The sequence below is a fragment of the Medicago truncatula genome, chromosome 1 (genome assembly GCF_003473485.1).
Source record: "Medicago truncatula cultivar Jemalong A17 chromosome 1, MtrunA17r5.0-ANR, whole genome shotgun sequence".
NCBI classification, from domain to species: Eukaryota; Viridiplantae; Streptophyta; class Magnoliopsida; order Fabales; family Fabaceae; genus Medicago; species Medicago truncatula.
Genome location: NC_053042.1, coordinates 34,203,100 through 34,223,200, shown reverse-complemented (window position 1 = coordinate 34,223,200; position 20,101 = coordinate 34,203,100). Strand labels below are relative to the sequence as shown.

The 20,101-nt window shown below is 32.4% G+C and overlaps 3 protein-coding genes and 1 non-coding gene across 7 annotated transcripts; 3 read left to right on the top strand and 1 right to left on the bottom strand.

The window, feature by feature from the left end:
• Positions 1-3,513: 3,513 nt before the first annotated feature.
• LOC25484223 (protein NPGR2) lies at positions 3,514-7,758 on the top strand. 4 transcript variants are annotated; one of them, XR_005643106.1, is made up of 7 exons: positions 3,514-3,682; positions 3,918-4,190; positions 4,600-4,852; positions 5,209-6,425; positions 6,603-6,756; positions 6,919-7,304; positions 7,608-7,758. XR_005643106.1 is itself a non-coding variant. In XM_024779538.2 (6 exons), exons 2-6 carry the CDS (start codon positions 3,993-3,995, stop codon positions 7,236-7,238), a joined length of 2,142 nt encoding a protein of 713 aa, XP_024635306.1. In that variant the 5' UTR covers positions 3,514-3,682; positions 3,932-3,992; the 3' UTR covers positions 7,239-7,552. The 4 variants fall into 4 exon arrangements, 2 of the variants coding, with proteins under 2 accessions (XP_024635306.1, XP_013468448.1); XR_003010438.2 differs by having other exon boundaries at positions 7,588-7,758; XM_024779538.2 differs by lacking the exon at positions 7,608-7,758 and having other exon boundaries at positions 3,932-4,190; positions 6,919-7,552.
• A 6,410-nt stretch (positions 7,759-14,168) lies between these two features.
• Positions 14,169-15,224, top strand: LOC120578291 (exocyst complex component EXO84A-like). The gene has a single exon (XM_039830947.1). The coding sequence runs from the start codon at positions 14,169-14,171 to the stop codon at positions 15,222-15,224; it is 1,056 nt and encodes a 351-aa protein (XP_039686881.1).
• Positions 15,225-15,470: 246 nt separating this feature from the next.
• LOC25484221 (exocyst complex component EXO84C) lies at positions 15,471-17,092 on the top strand. The gene is made up of 4 exons (XM_024786445.2): positions 15,471-15,960; positions 16,072-16,254; positions 16,360-16,484; positions 16,596-17,092. Exons 1-4 carry the CDS (start codon positions 15,517-15,519, stop codon positions 17,029-17,031), a joined length of 1,188 nt encoding a protein of 395 aa, XP_024642213.2. The 5' UTR covers positions 15,471-15,516; the 3' UTR covers positions 17,032-17,092.
• Positions 17,093-18,405: 1,313 nt separating this feature from the next.
• LOC112418855 (U6 spliceosomal RNA) lies at positions 18,406-18,510 on the bottom strand. The gene has a single exon (XR_003008928.1). It is a non-coding gene; the product is annotated as a U6 spliceosomal RNA (small nuclear RNA).
• Positions 18,511-20,101: the final 1,591 nt, after the last annotated feature.

The following is a 20,101-nucleotide window of genomic DNA, read 5'->3' as shown; positions in this document are numbered from 1 at the left end:
GTTGATGCTGGTGCTCTCAATCTCATGATCTAGTCATATTTTAGTATTCTTTGCTTCTCCAAAGGCGCAGTGTCTGTCTGTGTCTGCATATCCTCTAATTTCTAGAAGCTCAGAATTTGTCCTTTTATTTTCTAAACCATTTTTTTAGTTGAAAACAAAAACAAAAAAATGTTAAGTAGGTTAACGCTACAACTGATTTTTTTTAAGGAAAAAGATTGATATTTTATCTTGACCCAAATTTCACAGAATTTCATAATAGTCGTGGTCAATGCACTAGAGAAATTAATGTTTGGGAATGGGAATTGCAGTCGATGCGAGTATGGATACTGCAAATGTTGCAATGAATATCTTTTTTGTTTCATTTTTAATATTCGTTGTTATAGGAAAAATGTTCGTATTTATATGTACTCCCTCCGTCCCTATATATAAGACCCTTTTGCCAAAATCACGGGAATTAAGATAGTGGATATTTGTATTAAAATTGTTTGTAATCACTATTGTTTTTACAATTTTATCCTTTTAGAAAGAATGTTAGTTTATATTTTCAACATGTTATTTATTGTTGATTGAAGAAAAAGATGTATAATAAATAGGGGCATGTATGTAAAGAAATAATTAATGTAGTTGGAAATAACAAAGAGGTCTTATAAAAAGGGACAAAAAAATTTCTCAAAAGGGTCTTATAATTAGGGACGGAGGGAGTAATATTTAGAATTGATACAGACTGTAGCAAAAAAGAAATTGATATAAAAAATAAATAAATTAACACAACGTTATAATTTATTGTATCAATACTCAATACTACCCTTAATTATTTATAGTAGAGGGACATATAAAGATGATATACATTAGAAAAAAAATCACTCTTCTGAAAGTAATAAAATTAGGTGTTTTCTAAATTACCTTTGAAAAATGGTGGGTAATTTACCCACCAACCAGTGAATATGAGCAATTTATTGGTGGAGTCAAGATAGTTCATGAATATGTGCTTATGTGGTTAATGTGTATTGGTTGAGGTAAATTATCCACCATTCTTCCATGAGTACCTTAGTTGTCACCATAAAATTAGCACTCCCTCCGTCCCTAATTATAAGACCCTTTTGAGAATTTTTTTTGTCCCTTTTTATAAGACCCCTTTATTATTTCCAACTACATTAATTATTTCTTTACATACATGCCCCTATTTATTATACATCTTTTTCTTCAATCAGCAATAAGTAGCATATGGAAAACATAAACTAACTCTCTCTCTTAAGGATAAAATTGTAAAAACAATAGTGATTACAAACAACTTTAATACAAATATCCGCTTTCTTAATTCCCGTGATTTTAGCAAAAGAGTCTTATAATTAGGGACGGAGGGAGTATTATTTTATTGGCAGGAGAGTAACCTTTAACATATCTTTAAAAAAAAACTTTGAAACTACGCATCTCCCGTATGTTTCCTCTAAAAAGCTTAAATCTATCTCATCTCATCTCATTATACAAACCGGCTACAATTTTAAATAGACTTAATTGCACTTTTGGACCCATATCTTTCCAAAAGTTACGGTTATGGTCCCATAACTAATTTAAATACAAAACAGCACTCTATGTTTTGATTATTTAGCATTTTTGGACCCCCAGTCCATTAGTGTGCCACGTGGCCCCCTAAATAATACATGTGGCACCTCACTAATGGATTGGGGGTCCAAAACTGCCAAATAATCAAAACATATGAGGATATTTTATATTTAAATTAGTTAGGGGGTCATAACCACAACTTTTGGAAAGATAGGGGGTCTAAAAGTGCAATTAAGCCTTTTAAATATCTCAATCCCTTTAGAATATCCTTAATATATATATAGAGTTTTACTAAAAGACACGTTTTATGAAGGCGTCTTTTAACAAGTTATTTTATGAATATTTGTTAAAAGGCACCAACTATTTTTTATGAAGGGTTTGTCTAACATAAAAAAAGCTACATATTTAATTAGTAATTTTTCATTGAAAACCAACAATTATTGATTAAAAGCTACATATTTAATATAAAAAACACAAGTTCCAAGTTAAAATTACTACTTTAAACTTCTTAACATGTGTAAATTTGCACATGATAGAAAAACCTTCTTATAAAAGTGTCTTTTAGCAAAATTATAAGTAAAAGGTGAAAATCACACATTGATATGTGGATTGTTAAAAGACACTTTATGGATAACTTATAGCAAAATATATATAGATATATATATCACATTTTTAGAAAGAAAAAAAAAAGATAAATCACACTAATATACAACATCATCTTAGTCTACCCTAATGTATTTTGTTCTTAATAAACTACTTGAGGTGTTGGTTTTTTGTCAAGACTTAATCTTATAACTTTTTTATTTTGGGTACAAGACTTAATCTTATAATTTATCAGAAAGAAAGGAAAAAAAAGAGTAGACCCTACGTAAATTACACGTGAATAGTAGTTAAGCTTAATTGCACTTTTGGATCTCTATCTTTTAAAAAGTTGCGGTTATGAACCCCTAACTAATTTAAATACAAAATAGCCCCCTATGTTTTGATTCTTTGGTAGTTTTGGACCCCCAGTCCATTGTTGACTCGGTCAACGCTGATGTGGCACCCTAAGTGAGGTGCCACATGTCATTCTTTTTTCTTCCTTGGGGTCCAAAACTGCCAAAGAATCAAAACATAGGGAGCTGTTTTGTATTTAAATTAGTTAGGGGTCCATAACCGCAACTTCTGGAAAGATAGGGGTCCATAACCGCAACTTCTGGAAAGATAGGGGTCCAAAAGTGCAATTAAGCCTAATATTTAATGACCAATAGTACAAGTCTGGTGAGTGCCTGGCCCAATAATTGTCGCGCCCCGCCTCACTAACTGTCTTTGACTTTGGAATCCAAATTCGGTATGTGATTAGTACTCCATTCATTTTTTAATATAAACAAAATTCGCATTTTAAGTTCATTTATTTAATGATGAATGTTGTCTATATTATGAACCACATATATTATTAAATGAATGAATTTAAAAAGTCAATTTTGTTTATATTTAAAAGTATAATACTGGAATTGTTTGAAACGTATTAAAATAATGATTGAAACATTCGAAATCAATAAATATTATTAAAGACAATTTAGGATTTTTGTCAAAAAAAAAAAAAACAGGTTTGAGGTTTCCTCGGCAGTTAACTGTCGAAGTTTTCAGTTTTCCTCGGTAGTTAACTACAGCCGGTTCCATAATTCGGCAGTTAATTATCAAGGAACATTTAAGTAAATTACTTGTGTTTATCAACCAATACATATGCGTCAACGGCAATTCTCGTTTTTTTTTTTGTTGAAGGAGGGTGACAATGAAGTTAATGACCGTTTTTGTTTTAATAATGTCAGCAAAGCCAGGCTGCCACCCACAACACAGTCCAAGTAGTACAACTGATCCAACGTGGCTACTAAATGTAATTACCCTCCGTCTCCGTCAGCAGTAAATACTAAAATCATCCACTGGACCCCACACTCACAAACCAAACCAAACCAAACCAAACCCCCTCATCCGTGCGCACCTTGTTCTTCTTCCTTTTTAGATCTTCCCACTTTACTTTCTTTCAATTTCCATTTCATTTCTCTTCATTTTCTCTTTACAAAACTCAAAATAATTACAAAACTCAAAAAGGTTCTCTTCAGAGGGTTTTTGTTGAAGGGTACGTTTTTTATACTGGTTTAAAGTTCTAAGCATTTTCCCAGCTGAATTACCTCTATTTTTTTTACTTGTTGCTGTTTTATTTTATACATCTCAATTTTCTGCTGTCGGTTGTTTTATTTGTGTATTTGTTTTATTAACTTTTTGCTTAATTTGCTCATGTCATATGCATCAATATAGTGCTGAAATGGAAGTTTCTAATCTATGGTGCCTGTGTTTGAATTTTGATGTAACAGATTCTTGATTGTAGATAACAGTATGAGAGCAAGATTAGACTGACATAGAAGAAGAGGTGAATCAGGACAAGGACAATGAAGTTCCAACGCTCAGGGGAGCAATTGGGAGGAACATATGAAACACAACCTTCATCTGAATCTCTTATCACCAGGGACTTCTTTTCAGGAAGTGATCATTCTTTCCTACCTGGAAAACTTGATCAGAAGTTGGACACCGGTAATATAGAAGAAGCAGAATTATCTTTGCGAGAAAGTGGCGTGTTAAACTATGAGGTTTGTTTCTTCAAAATGCTTCACTTTTTAAGTTATTATGTGCATTTTTGGGTATGTGTTTGGATAAACAACTTAATTCAGCGCTTGTAGAATTATGGCCTGTTTGGATAAACAGCTTATTTACACCTTGCATAAGTTATTTTTATAGCAAAAGATAAACAAGAACGTTAAATTGTTTTTGTATGTTGCTATAAGTTGTTTTTATAAGCTATTTTGAAGAACTAAGAAAATTTAGTTGAAAAAAGCTTATGAAAATTGTCATAAGCTGTTTTCATAAGTTGTTTTGTGTGTGAGTTTTCAAGTGGTTACTGTCATACTGTCTATCTACCAAAAATAACTACTGTTTAAAATTATTAGTGATTGTAGCTACTATTCTAATTTGGAGAAAAAATATGCATGCAATCTACAGGAAGCTAGAGCATTGCTAGGAAGATACGAGTATCAAAAAGGAAATTTAGTAGCTGCATTACATGTCTTTGAGGGAATAGATATAGGTGCTGTGACTCCTAAGATCAAAATTGCCCTTTCCAAAAATAGAGAACGCCGCAAGAAACATTCCCATAATCATGGTGAACCGGAAATGTCTATACATTCTGTTGGCTTACTGTTTGAAGCACTCTTTCTAAAAGCAAAATCATTGCAGGCTCTTGAAAGGTTTAAAGGTAACCTTGCTGGTTGTTTGATTCTTAGTTTTTTTCTCTTTTTTTGTATGTCAAGGAATTTGTGGTTTTTCGCTGCATATGGTACATCTTTTACCCGTAGTCTACCTTGTTTTGCACTGGCGAGACTGTTTGGAAGAGCTTTTTGAAACATCTCATGGCATGCTAATAAGTTGTTTTCTGCTTATTTCTATTAGATATCCAAGATAGTTTATGAAAACAAAGTAAAATTTATATGAAAATTGATTGACTTTATTTTAACTTTTGTTATAGAAATAGCATATACGAAAACAGATTGGTTTCGATCACAATAGGACATTAGTCAAAGTGTAATCTAATATTTCAAATCATTCTTGCAGAAGCTGCCCAATCTTGCAAAGTTATTATGGACATAGTGGAATCTTCATTGCCTGAAGGCTTGCCTGATAACTTTGGTGCTGAATGTAAATTGCAGGAGACCGTGAGCAAGGCAGTTGAGCTGCTTCCAGAATTGTGGAAGCTTGCTGATTGTCCTCGTGAAGCTACTTTGTCTTACCGGCGAGCACTCCTTCATAAATGGAATCTTGATCCAGGGACTATAGCAAAGATTCAGAAAGAATTTGTTGTTTTTCTTCTATATAGTGGAGGAGAAGTAATGCCCCCTAATCTACGTTCTCAAATGGATGGCTCGTTTGTTCCGGGAAACAACATAGAAGAGGCTATACTTCTTTTGATGATTTTGCTCAGAAAAGTCACTCTCAATAGAATTGAATGGGATCCTTCAATTTTAGACCACCTTTCATTTGCTCTGTCTGTTTCGGGAGACCTATCGAGTTTAGCCAATCATTTGGAAGAATTACTCCCTGGGACTCTCCATCGAAGTGAAAGATTCCATGATCTAGCTCTTTGTAATTACGGAGCAGGTAAGGACTTGGTGGCACTGGATCTTTTAAGAAAATTGTTGACTGGTAGAGAAAGGCCGGAACACGTTCCCGGTTTGTTAATGGCTTCTAAGATTTGCTGCGAGAACCCTAGTCTTGCAGAAGAAGGGGTAAGTTTTTCTCAGAGAGCGCTTGAGAGCTTGGATGGAAGATGTAAGCAGTTAGAAAATGTTGCAAAATTCTATCTTGGTGTTTCATCATCGGCACACTCAAAATTGGCTGTTTCTGATTTCGAGAAGTTTAAGAGACAGTCTGAGGCACTTCAAGCCTTGGAAACTGCCGGCAGAACGACCGGAATGAGAGACCCTTTAGTACTATACCATCTCAGCTTAGAATATGCTGAACAAAGGAAGTTAAATGATGCACTTTATTATGCAAAGTGCGTCGTAAAACTGGAAGGTGGTTCTAACGTTAAAGGATGGTTACTGTTGGCACGGATATTATCTGCTCAAAAACAGTTTTTGGAGGCTGAATCCATTATCAACGCTGCTTTGGATCAGACTGGGAAATGGGATCAGGGTGATTTGTTGCGAACAAAAGCTAAAATTCAAATTGCACTTGGACAGTTAAAGAATGCCATTGAGACGTACACTCAGCTTCTTGCTGTTCTTCAAATTCAGAGCAAAAGTTTTGGTTCTTGGAAGAAGCTATATAAGGTTTGTTGTTGTAACCACTTGTACTGATTGAATATTTCTGCAGAATGGGATGCGTAACTCTTGTGATTATAACTATTAAAATTGGATAAATGTTTCACTGGTATAAATTTTTATGAGCTTATTTTTTCCTTCTTCTGTTCTAGCTGTTTACCCTTTTATCTATACCATTTCTGACAGGGTAACCGAGATCGTGCTAGGAACTTGGAAGTGGAAATATGGCATGATCTTGCTCATGTGTACATCAGCCTTTCCCAGTGGCATGATGCAGAGGCGTGTCTTTCAAAATCTAAGGCCATCAAGCCGTATTCTGCTTCTAGATGTCATGCACTAGGTAAATATATACATGATTTTTTTTTTTTTTTTTTTTTTTATCTCTGAGCTGCATAGTTTACCATTTAACTTTTTCTTGAGATGGTAATGACGCCAACATATTTGAACATAATTTACAGATGTTGTTATTATATTTTATCATTTTTCTTTTCAAATTTAATAGGTATAATGTATGAAGCAAAGGGCCTTTACAAAGAATCTCTAAAAGCTTTTCGCGATGCTTTAGACATTGATCCTGGCCATGTCCGCAGCCTAATCTCCACTGCTGAAGTACTTAGACATTGCAGTAATAAATCAAATCCTGCAGTCAGAACTTTTTTGACGGATGCTCTACGGCATGACAGATTGAATGCTTCTGCTTGGTATAATCTTGGCCTTTTTCACAAGGCTGAGGGTAAAATATCATCATTAGTCGAAGCTACAGAATGTTTTCAGGCAGCCCACTCTCTTGAAGAATCTACTCCACTTGAACCTTTCAGATGACAGATTCAATAAAACCTCAGGGTTGTGTTCCAGCGGTAGAATCAAGAATGAGATGAACAAAAAATGGTGACAACTATTCAAGCAGTTTTGTGATGTTGCGATTTACGCATAGTATATTCATGTGTAATATTCAATTTTATCAAAAGTCAATCAAGAAAGCAATATAAATAAATAAGTTAATAAAAAAGAAATAAGGTGGTACCATAGAACTTGTTAAATTATTTGTATGCATGCAGACAATTTTATAAGCGCCAAAGAAATTATAAATTGACAAATATGATTTGTATTTGGAATATGAAAAGCACTTGCATCTATTTATAACTCTTTCCATAAAAATAACGTGATTTAGGTCCCACTGCATGATGACAGCAAGGTAAACTGAAGGCTTCAAAGGTGGCATGATAGAGAAGCATCACCAATTCACCATGACAAGTTTGAACATAGGAGGAGGAAAACAGTGCAAGCTTTGGAATAATTTTGTGAACGAATAGGAAGTACTCATCAATTTTTTTTGACAATATATTCATTGCAAAAATGAAATGTGCTCATAATTTCATGGTTATGATCCTCTCCATTTAATTGTTAAATTGAATATAATAATATTATATTCATTGTGTCTGACTCTTTCTAAATATTTGTTAAATGAAGAAGAGACTCATAATTTCATGCCTTTCTCACCAATCTTGTAGACAATTAAAGATTTTTAGGCCCACCTGGCTTGTATGGTTGTGCTGTGATGCTAAATTTTTCAGGGCTGCTTTACCCTTACTCAAACGTTTTTCTTGTGAACTTAGCAGCATCAAGCATAAAATAATGTCAATGTTTCAATATAGTATTAAATAGTTCGCTGTCTTTTTTCAATACATGTTAATGAACATTAAATTGAATTCAATTTGAGAAGTTTTTCATGGTAAAAGTCTTATGTACAGTTAAGTTACATGAAATAATCCATAATGAATTTTACTCTCGTATGCAATTTACATATGAGAGGATAAAATGTGATCTTTAACCATTCAATCTCATTTTATCTAATTTTTTCATGTGTTTCTTTCCCTTAAAAAAATGTTGCTTTGTGAGTGTACAAAGTATTTATAATATTTTTTTTTTAAGTAACATAATATATTAATAGTTGATATTTTGACTAAATGACCCACACCTATAACACAACATTTCTCTCTTGGTCCACACCTGTATTGTATAACATGACACAACAACACAATCTTGTTTCCAAATATACTACACTTATTGCTTTTAATTAATATATATGGGGTGCCTATACTTTTCAAAATTCATAAATCCGTCGTTTAGGTACACTTTACTTTCTCATGTGTAATGTAAATTACACATGAGATGATCCATTTTCAAAATAATCAATCCAGGTGTCTTAAAGATAAAAATTTATGGATTATTGGATTTAATTTACTTGAGAAAATGTTTTCATTTTCATTTTCAAATATGAATATGTATTTTAACTTTACAACATTTCTGTCATTAAGACAGTTTTAGAGGTCTATTTTTGTGACCTTGATGAGGTTCGATTAATATATTGTTTTGAATGGAGAATATACTCAATTCAATAGTGCGAATAATATCACCCGAAACAATTCCATTTAAGTTTTCATAGGATTTTTCTTCCTACAAAATAGACAGGGATGTCGTTTCTGTATTGCTAGGAATATTTTTTATTTTTTATTTGTTGAGAAACTGCTAGGATTATGTTTTGACATTCTTGTTTTTAATTTATAAATATTTGATTTTTTGTACGGAAACAATCTCTTCCAAGAATTTAAAGATTTTTTTAGTTTTGAAAAAACTATTTCTACACATAAAGGGAATAAAATCCACTTTAAATCCTTTAAAACACTTGAATGGTACGTAAAACTTAGGTCAAATGTATCTAAAGGTCCTTTAAATTTTTCGTTTTTCTCAAAGTTGTCCTTTAAGTTTCAAAAGTCTCAAACAAGTCATTTTGGTCTCACATTGTAGATAGCATAGTTGGTAATTGCTTCCTTGAACTCATCTTTGGTACCAAATCTGACTCCTAACACCCACTTAATACCAGTTATCTTTTTAGGCATGTAAAATGGTGGATAATGCTCTTTGTTGCTATCATATGAATCATCACCATCATTCTCTAAAAGTATTTGTTTGAAACGATTCAAAAACTAAAATGATTTGTTTGGAACTTTTGAAACTTAAAAGATCACTTTAAGAAAAACAAAAAACTTAAAGGATCTTTAAATACATTTGACCTAAAACTTATGTTTGAAATTTTGATGGAGAATATAGAATCAAATAATAACATACTACTTTAAGATCGATTCTTGAAAGCAAATCCTTGCAAAGATCCGTGAGATTTTCAACAGGAAAAAGAACATAGCACCTTTAATCGCTTGCATTTCTAACCTTATCACTACTCCACCAATGCTGTCGCTTGCCACCACATACACGATGTAGTAAAAGTCAACCATGAAATACTACTTTCGTTTTTTTTTAAGTGTCGTTTTGAAAATTTTCCATCAAAATAGCAAAGTGTATTTTTGCATATTTTCTTCCTATTATACCCTCAATTTAATTCATTAATATATCTCTATTTTTTGGCACAGTTTATCTTTTCAATAAATTTAATAAGTTATATTTTTCTCGTAATAATTTTTTTTGTTAAGATCGTAACAAACATTTGTTACTCACTATCTTTTTCTCCAAGAAATTACTTTTTTTTTTGCACACTCTCTCTCATAACAAACAATTGTTAATTTTTTAAATATTGTGCACATCTCTTTAATTAATTTAAGTTAATATAAAAATTAGGGTTAAATATGTTTTTGGTCCCTATAAATATGTCAACTTTTCGTTTTAGTCCCTCTAAATTTTTCCTTCAACTTTTAGTCCTTATAAAGTTTTCAATCATTGCTTTTGGTCCCTATTTTTAATTTAATTTTTGTATTTTTTAATGAAATTGTGCAGAAATATGCATAATATTCTAAAAAAAATTCATACAAAAAATTAGAATTTTTTAACAAATCACAAATTAAATATGAATTTTTAACCGTAAAACATATAAAAATTCATATTAAATTCATGTTTTGTTAAACAATTCTAATTTTTTTTTGGAGTGACTCTTGTAATATTTTGAATTTTTCTGGAAAATTTTATTAAAAAAATATGAATTCTACATATGAGTTTACTTTAAAAGAGGGACCAAAAGTGAAGATTGAAAATTTTATAGGGACTAAAAGTTGAAGGAAAATTTTAGAGGGACTAAAACGAAAAGTTGACATATTTATAGGACCAAAAACATATTTAACCCTAAAAATTATATGGATGAAACTTCTTCTTCTTCATTGTCATCTTGTTTTTTCTTGTATATTATTGTCAAACGAATCTTCAACTACTTCTCCCTCTTCACCTTCCATCAGCAGTTCCAATGAGTCTTCCACTATTTCTTCCTTTTCAACATTCATGGAGTTTTTATTTATTTTTCTTTCAAATTATTCTTTTACTTTGCACTTGAAATTTTTAACAATTATTGATCTTATTTATAAAATTTTAACTCTTCATAAAATCATTATCAAAATTTTGTTTAAAAAATAAATAAACTTTGTTTAAAAAACAAACTTTAGTTTTCCAAATATACAACATTAATTAGTTTTATTAAAGAAGATAAGAGTAACCAAACAAAGAAAAAAATACGAGTAATTGACAAAGGGTATAATTGACAAATCGCACCCTTAAAATACTAAAATGACAGTTAAATAGGAACAAAAAGTTCACCCTAAAACAACACTTAAAAAGAAACGGAGGGAATATTAAACAAGAGAAGCAAATGAAGTTTTTCATCTATTTTAAATGAGATATATGATACTGATATGAAAATGTATTTTAAATGAATGGCCTTTTCATCTTATATATCGATTTTGTAAAGTTGATTATCCAAATTCTAAGATTGTATTAGAGACTACTCAAGTAATTCAACTAACTCCTATTTCTCATTGCGTCACACTTCAAATGTTCTCTCTTTAATTAAATTAAACAATATATATGTCCTCGTGAGCTTAGCTCAGTTGATAGGTACAATACATAATATATGCAATGTTGGAGGTTCAAACTTCGAGAAAAAAAATTAATTTCTATCTTCAATTTTCATCCACACGTATTAACAAACATATGGATATACAAGTTAATGTTAGTGAGATAGTAGCAATATATAGATCTAAGCATTTCATTAGAAGGTAACTCTTTCATTTTGTAATATTTCTACTTTGATTATGGTTAAGAGTATCAAACTTTCTCTCTATATTTTCTATGGAAACATGTCTCATAACACCGAGTTCAAATTATGGTAAAGAAGAAAATACTAACTAAACGGCTAATTTACTAACATTTGAAAATCATATATATTTTTTTTTAAGGAAGCATTTGAAAATCATTTAAGCGGCCACCTAAAAATAAATGTTTTTTTTTTACTAACATTTGTCAATAGAAAAATAATACTTAGTGTTGACAAAACTACATGAAAAATGCTTCGAAAAAATTATATGTAAGTAGATAGTTTCATTACTTTGATTCTTCTACAATTTAGTCACTTAAATATATATATAAGATGTCATTTTAATTCTTTAAGTTAAGAATATCAATTTAAATTTTTTTTTGGTTACAAGAATATCAATTTAATAAAAACCAATGAAAGACACATATTATTTAAAATTAAAATTGCGATGCTAATTTTATAAAAATAAATAAATCAATTGACCGACATCACCAAATTTAGGCCAGTCCAAACACGAGTCCAAGACTTTGATTTAGCCTCCAAATTCTGACCTTAAATAAAGGTCTCGCAAGTAGGTTGTGTACAAGAGTTTTGAGGCTTGAAACGAAATATTTAAATATCACTAAACTATTAATTTTTTTTTTATATGAATTTTCTAAAATGTTTTTTTATTTTATTTGAGAGGGGAGGAAGTTTATAATGTTTTAATCAAGTATTTCAAACATTTTACTATCAATAGATAAGAAGACCAATTCTCATTCAATCTATCTTGTAACATTGCTAATTTCGAAAAATTTCTTTCAGCTCTAATAAAAAAAAAACGATTTAATCAAAAGAAAAAAACGGATTTAGACATTAGCAATCGTTATAGGTATCATCATATCATAGTTCATAGTATTCTAATGGCAATATATACATTTGAAAAAGAAAACAATCTTTCAATGATGAACTAAGACACGCTTCTTTCGCAAAAGAAAAATGGAACTTCTAAGGAAAGTAGTGTAGTACAAGGAAGGTGGCCTGATATATATGTAAAAGTAGATCGGGTTGTAACCTCCGAACTTGAGCGATCGAGAGTTATGGCCCAAAAGGTTCGGTTCGTAACTCCCAGTATAGGCATTCTTGAGCTTTTGAGGGATCTATGAGCAATTAAAGAGGCCTATAGAGCAAACAGAGATCATATTTCATGTCCAGCAAGTGGTGAATGTGAGGCCTATAAAGAGGGATCTATGACTGTCTAATATATTCTTAATTTTTTGTAAAACTGGTTTTTATGTTATTTTCTCGTCTTACATAAAAAAACACACACTTTAAGCCTTTTAAATGTATTGAGCCGGCTAATTTAGAAATTAAATTACTACATACAAAATTTGAGTAACAAAATATAGGACAAAAATGATGATTTACCTATCAGAGAATTTTCTAAAGTTTCTTCTCACTTGTCACTAGTCAAAACATTCTATCCTCATGCAGACACAGAATAAGACAGACACACGTAGAATACAAAATGGACGTAGAATAAAACAAAGGACATGTACATGCAAAATATAAAACAAAAGCAGTTGTTAATTGACGAATATATCAATGAACAAGTATTGATTCTTACAATGAAATAAGCCTCAGCGGAAATACCCATGTCTTATAAAACAACCTAGGAACAGAACCTTCAAAAAACCATATAATGAATTTCTTTCTTCACTTTTCATTAACACCAAAAAAATCATTGCTAATATGCAAATGGAATCTTCATCTGCTCCCAGGTTCCGGTTCAGAGACCACTCACTCCCGGAGCCTCGAAACTCGATACACTCTTCAGAGCCGAGCTCCGACGACGTGGTTTCCGTCCTCTCACTTTCTAATTCTAATAACAGTATTGATCGACCTGATGACAATGCCAAACTAGATATTGAATCCATCACAGGAAGGGTATACTTTCATATATAATTCATTTTATTTTATAAATAACATAATCATCACTTCAACATGTTTCATAATATATGTTTTGGCTTAATAATGATGATGACAGGGCATCAAACATCTGTGTGATGAACTTCAAGAGCTCAAGGAAGCAGCAAATCTAGATTTACATAAAAATATCTTTGCTAACTATTCCTCATTCCTTAGGTAAGGTAATTAATTAATTTTAGTTCTATGAGCTACTTTACAGATTTTCATTTATTATTTTATCATCATCATTTTAATCAATATATCCAAGCACTCCTTGAGTGATGAAAATATACCTTTAGAGGTAGGTTTATGAGCTTAGATATGAAAATGTGTTGTTAAATTTAAACCATATTTCAAATTGCATTTACTACTATTTTTCTTTCAAACATACCCTTGATTGATACTAGTACTAATTTGTGTTGAAAGATAGTCATAATTTGACACATCTATACACAAAAAAGACAATTTAGTAATATTCATACATTACATACACATTAATTAAACTACAAACTTTTCTTAATACTCCATATGTGAAAAGTATCAAAGGGGCTTATAAAAAGAGAAGGACTAGTATTGTTCATTCATGTTTATGAAGGATATTCCTGCATGTTACATACCTAGCTCTTGCGTAGGTTGCAAAATCAGATTTCTAATCTTTATTCTTTTTATTGTTGAATGGCATATAATGTTGAGGTACTTATCTTTGTTTTCTCATGTGTAGAATACTAGAGGAAGTGACAGGAGTGGAGAATGAGCTTGTGCACTTAGAGAATCACTTCTTATCCCATCAAATGTTAGTCAAAGATCTTAAAGATCGCATATATCCTAAGATATTGTCCATAAACTCAACCCTTGAAGAATCTATAGATTTTGTCGTACCATCTCCGCCAAGCGAATTAGAAGCTCTTATCAATGATGTTTCAGAAAAACTGGATATTCTCATGTCAGAAAACAAACTAGATGAAGCCTTACAACTCCTAGAGTCTGCATATGAAGATGAATCCCTAACTAATAGTGATGATGAGATAATCTTATATAACACTATGATTTCTGAGAAAAAGTCCATGGTTATAAAACAATTGGTACAGATAGTTGAGAACAAAAGAATAGAAGGACCAGAACTAAAAAGTGCACTGGCTACACTTTGCAGGCTTGGTGATACTCAACTTGCTATTCATCTATTGCTTAAATATTACCATCTGTGTATTGTAACTGGAACAAATAATTTTCAGTGGGAAGATTCATCAATGAATGAGATATATATCAGAAAGCTTGCTAGGTTTGTGTTTTCTAAGATCTCACAAGCGGCCAAGAGCTTTGTGATGTTATGTGGAGAAACTTCTGCTTATGCCTCAGAACTTATGTTGTGGTCATATGAAGAAACAATGTCATTTATTACTTGTTTTGAGAAATTTGTTAAATCCACATCAGAAGTATGTGTTGGTTTGTCCTCTGCCATAAAGGCTGCGAAGTTTGCAGTCATGTATTGTTCTTTGTTAGAAGATCAGAAATTAATGCTGCTGCCATACTTGGTAAATCAACTCTTTCCTTGCATTGAAGAGGTTTTGAATACACACATAAACCACTTTAAGAAAGTGATTCCTATATTCTCAATAAGTGATTCTTGGATTTTAGAGAAATACCTTGTGTCTGGAGTGTTTGGCGGAGCTGGGTCTTCAACCGAACAACCTGATTATTGTCTGCTAACTTCTAGTGGCCGGAAGGTTCTGACACTATTACAGGTGTGTTCAATTACCATACATTATTAAACATTACTGATGTGTTTTGATTTTCTGTTTAGCTTTATAAAAGAAGCATTTAACAGTTGATACACCACATTTATGTTGGTCTAATCTCTATTGTGATACTATAATTTAATGTTGAACGTCGTTTCTACTTAATAACTAAACACAGCAGATTGTAAATTGTAACGAACATAAATTATTTTTAAGAACTTATCCTCTTGCGTTGCATGGGTTCATAATACTAGGACATAACATATATTTGATTGACAATAATCAGGCCATTGCAGAAGACATTTCTCCATTAGTTGAACTTGAAATGGGAAATTTAGTTATTAGCGGACTCAAGAATCTCTTTAATGAGTATATTATCATACTTGAAAGAGCCCTTACTTATGAAACAAGTGCAACGGAGCAAGATAGTTCTAGAATCAAGTTACCTGAGTCACTTACACAACAGGTTTCTATTTTGGCCAATTTGTCAACATTGGTGCAGTTTCTCTCTACCATGGTCAAAGATATCTTCAGCATGGATTCACAATTGGTGGAGAACCACTCAGTTGGTTTTAAGCATCATGAACTCGATGTTTTTCTGATGTTTATTGAAGAGGGCTTCAATAAGTTGAGAAATGTGTTCTGCCAGCAATTAATTCTCAGAGCTTTGTCTACTTGTAGCAGCCATGAAATAGCTTCAGCTATTCACTATAACGACCAATTTGATGCAAACATGATCCACAATCCAATGCCTTCTGCCATTTTTCAGGTATGTTTTCACTGATAATTCCCTAACAAATAGTTGCTTCTGATTTTGCATCTATATATGCTTATGTAAGCTTTTATATTTAGTATAAAGTCTAGTCTCTGTCATGTGTAGGTTTTATTTTTAGAGCTGAGGAAAATTGAAAAACTTGAAGAAGAAAATGTGTTCGAAGTGAATTGGTTAATGGAATTACTGAGAGAGGTGATGGTGTGTATGTTTATTTGGGTTTCCAAGAGCAAGAAGATAAATGCAACAACAGAAGAGCATGTTAGCTTACAAACTGATGAAGCCAAACAGGTTTTCCACTTCCCTCCCTTCTGTTTATTATTGAGTTTCACTATGAGAGTTTTGAAAACAACATGCTTCTCAATTTCTCATCCATTATCTTTATTCCTTGAACAGTTTATTATGGATGTGCAATTCCTAGTGGAAATTGGAATGTATGGAGGATATTTCTCCACTGATCCTTTACTTCTTCTCACTGTCATGAAATCAACCTTTAACTCAGCTGGACTTGACCCTTTCAAGTAAATGCAAACAATGATTTCTAAATTCAAATTTTCTTTTTTATTCTTAGTTCTGTTAAATGTTAACATTTGATCACAATCTCAAAGCATCCTTTACATGACTACTTTCAGAGATGCAGATAGTGATGATTGGGCTATTGATATTGCTACTAAAACAATTCAAAAGCTGTTGGAGATTGAGAAAACAAATTTACATCGAAATGAGTCTATAGTTACCATCAAAGACAAAGAGGAGCTGCATGAACATGAAAACCAAATCAAACAATCTTCAAATGAATGTAATTCTTCTGAAATAGGTGATAAACATTCTTTAGGGGATAATATAGATGAAGAGGAGTATGAGTCAGAAGTTGCTTTTGATGCAGAAACAGATTCATCAACATTTAGTCCTAGGGAGGGATCATTAGAAGAGAGAGACTATTTTGATATAGATAACATTGATTTTGAAAAGGCAGCAGATGCGGGAAATGATGAATTGACTCTTACACCTTCCTCAGGTGTGGAAGGACAGAGTTCTGATCAAACTGAATCAAAATCAGAGGAGTAACACTGACTTACCACTGTATAATTTCTTCAAAATATATCTATATAATTTTAGCTTTCCACTTTTTTTTGAGTCAATCTTAGTTTTCCACTTTAGTCTAAAGCCTATTTGACTTATTTGATGTCTTCATGCTAATGTAAATATGTGCATCAGACCTAATCTCATGACCCAAATCCTCTAGGAGGACAAGTCTAACAACCAAACTTGACAAAAAACAAAGTTGCCAAAATAAATTTAACTTGAAAATCTCATGACCAAAAATAATTGGTACTGAACTTTGACATGTATTTTCAACATTTTAAAGTATCATAATTCTATTTACAAACATATATTTCCAACAACAATTTTTAAAATTAGATTCCTTTTAAAGATGTTGCGCAGCTCAAAATAAAGATATCACTAGACTTCAAATAGCTGTAGAGTACAAAACAACCAAAAGGAGTTCTTAGAGATGATGGAGGTAATTTCTTGTTTGCTTTTGCAGCAAAGCTTCATTTCGTCTACCACACCGAACACCTGTGGATGCTATTCACCGGATTTTTGACAACTTCGGTTTCATTTTTTCAGATCCATCTATACAGAGAGGTTAACATGTGGCTGCTAATTTTCCGGATTCATCTAAACACTAGTTCTACTACAAATAAGCCAATGATTGATAGAACTTTTGGTCATTTTGTTCGGGTGTTAGTGGATATGGAGCTCAAAATTGAACCAAAATATAAAATCCTTGTGGAGAGAACAATATTTTCTTTTATTGCTGGGATTGAATATGGAAACATGCATGATTTTTACAACCATTTTAAAAGAGTCAAAGTTGCACCAACTCAGGAGGAACACGAACTTATCAACAAGAGAGAGCCTAGACAAGTGCACAGGAAAGCTTTTGTGCAAACCAAAGATGACATGAAGGTGCAGAACAAAGAAACTGAAATTATCAATTTGGAAGAAACCAATTGAAACAACAAACAATTTCGAGGGTCCTCCCTATGGCTCTCTCCCTCTCTATGTCCTTCTTCATTGTAATCTTCCTGATGATTCTTCTACCTCCTTCCTATGGCATTATAGACTATAGGACATATTTTCTAATTATTCTATACACACAAATGAAAGTGTTGTTTTATCACAAAACTATCAATTACAATAGGTTGTTCAAAACTATTAAATTAACATAAGCAACAACACAGAGAACCAAAAATATGATAGTGAGACACTATGCATCCATGAGTAAGATTAGTGAAAAGCCAGTCAAGTTTGTTTTCAAACATCATAGCGAAGCTCATGGGATGATGAAAAAAGAAGCCAATAACCGCAGCCAACGAAGGGAATCAAAGGAAGACGCAGGTGAACGAATTGATGAAGGAAGAAAAAAAAGTAAAAAATAATTTGGGTCATTTCTCGATTTGTGCGTGTCATTGTTGCGCATGGCCATGCTAATCTTCTCTGTATCATTCCAATTTTATCGGATGTCATTGAAGGGATAATAGAAGAAGGTATTTCCGTGTTATATAAAAGCTAAATAATTGCAAAGGTTAACCGATGTGGGACTTAATTGGTGCGTGCGTGCGAACGTGAGACAACTAGGAAATAAAATACAGACATGCACTGCACTTACCAATTCAGTTTCAGAGTCAAGTAACAGCGAAGAGGCCTTAAGGTCGCTTATTAACTTGTAGTATCTGGCTCTTGCATCTGTCAATGTGTGAGCGTGTCTATCTAAGCCCAACGCCCAATAACCTGATATCAGTCCAAAAGCGTGGACGTAATCTAGACCAAACGAACCAATGAATAAGAAGAGTGACTTTAGCTCGTCACTTTCTAAGCAATTATAACTCAATTCCAAAGTAGAATAGATTTTCTTATGCAACCCTTTTTGATCAAATCTCTCTAACTCATTCAATGTACTTTTCCAATCAAAGATTTTTTTTTCCTCAAAGACTTTGCCACTGTAACAATCTGGAAACTTTTACTGCAATTGGTTTTATATTGAAATCTTGAACAACATCACCTGCCATTTTCTCAAACAATTTCCAACTATCTTGCTCATGTAAAATTTCAAGTCAATTCTTTTTGAGTGCCCATCTCACGATTCAACACATTAAGATCTTCGGATATCACCACCAACTTGCATCCTTTGTGATCATCACCACAAGGAATCCCCACCTCTTCCAATTCAAGTCTACCCCATATATCATCCAGAATAACAAGAATACTCTTCTCCTTGGTTATCCTTTTTCGTAGCTGTATTGCTCTTCCTTCTATCATCTCCTTGTTAAATCTCATATCCAAGGCATCAACAATTTGACCTTGAATTTTTTTCACATCTGGAGAATCGGTGATGGTAGCCATAACTACAGAACTAAATGACCCATCATTCTCAGCTTTCCATGCTAACTCTTTCACCAGTGTTGTCTTGCCCACTCCACCCATCCCATGCACCCCAATCATAAAGATGTTAGGATTCTTCAATTCTAGCATAATCTCATTCAATATTGATGTTCTAGAGTCTAGGGCCTCATATCCTCTACCAAATGGCGTGACCGTCCCTTGAGAAGCAGCATGGTAAAAAGGGTTGTCAAATTTTCCTTCTGCTATTACCTCAGAAATCTCTTCTGACATCTTTTTTATCTTCCTGTCTAGTTGATGCCTTGTGCACAAATAGGGAAAATATCCCATAGAGAATCGAGCATTGAGCTCATGTGACACACTGCGAAAAAAGAAGCCCCTTTCAATAATGATTCAAAAGAGGAAATAAAAGTGCATAGAGATGGCCATAATGTGTGTCAATGATGATCCAAGTGAAAGGCCAACTAGGAGGGGAAGATATTTCGCTGCGAATTCGTTCGAATTAATATCCCAATAGACATTAGAATCATTTGCAATGATTATGATCGGATAATGAACCCCGATCACACCGCCTCCATTGTTTTTGCTGATAATTTTATCACTTAGAATTTGGAGGTATTTTTTTTGTTTTTTTTTGTTTTTTGCTTTTACACATTATATGCATGTGATTATTTTTTAATGTTTTGTTTTCGGTTTCACCACATCAAAGTGATTATCAGAACTGAAAAGG

Excerpts from the sequence above, each read along its gene's own strand:
- LOC25484223 (XM_024779538.2), top strand. The coding sequence starts at position 3,993 with ATGAAGTTCCAACGCTCAGGGGAGCAATTGGGAGGAACATATGAAACA. Across the intron at positions 4,191-4,599 it reads GTGGCGTGTTAAACTATGAG|GAAGCTAGAGCATTGCTAGG; the intron begins GTTTGTTTCTTC and ends TGCAATCTACAG. Across the intron at positions 4,853-5,208 it reads GGCTCTTGAAAGGTTTAAAG|AAGCTGCCCAATCTTGCAAA; the intron begins GTAACCTTGCTG and ends TCATTCTTGCAG.
- LOC120578291 (XM_039830947.1), top strand. The coding sequence starts at position 14,169 with ATGTGTAGAATACTAGAGGAAGTGACAGGAGTGGAGAATGAGCTTGTG.
- LOC25484221 (XM_024786445.2), top strand. The coding sequence starts at position 15,517 with ATGGGAAATTTAGTTATTAGCGGACTCAAGAATCTCTTTAATGAGTAT. Across the intron at positions 15,961-16,071 it reads TGCCTTCTGCCATTTTTCAG|GTTTTATTTTTAGAGCTGAG; the intron begins GTATGTTTTCAC and ends TGTCATGTGTAG. Across the intron at positions 16,485-16,595 it reads GCTGGACTTGACCCTTTCAA|AGATGCAGATAGTGATGATT; the intron begins GTAAATGCAAAC and ends GACTACTTTCAG.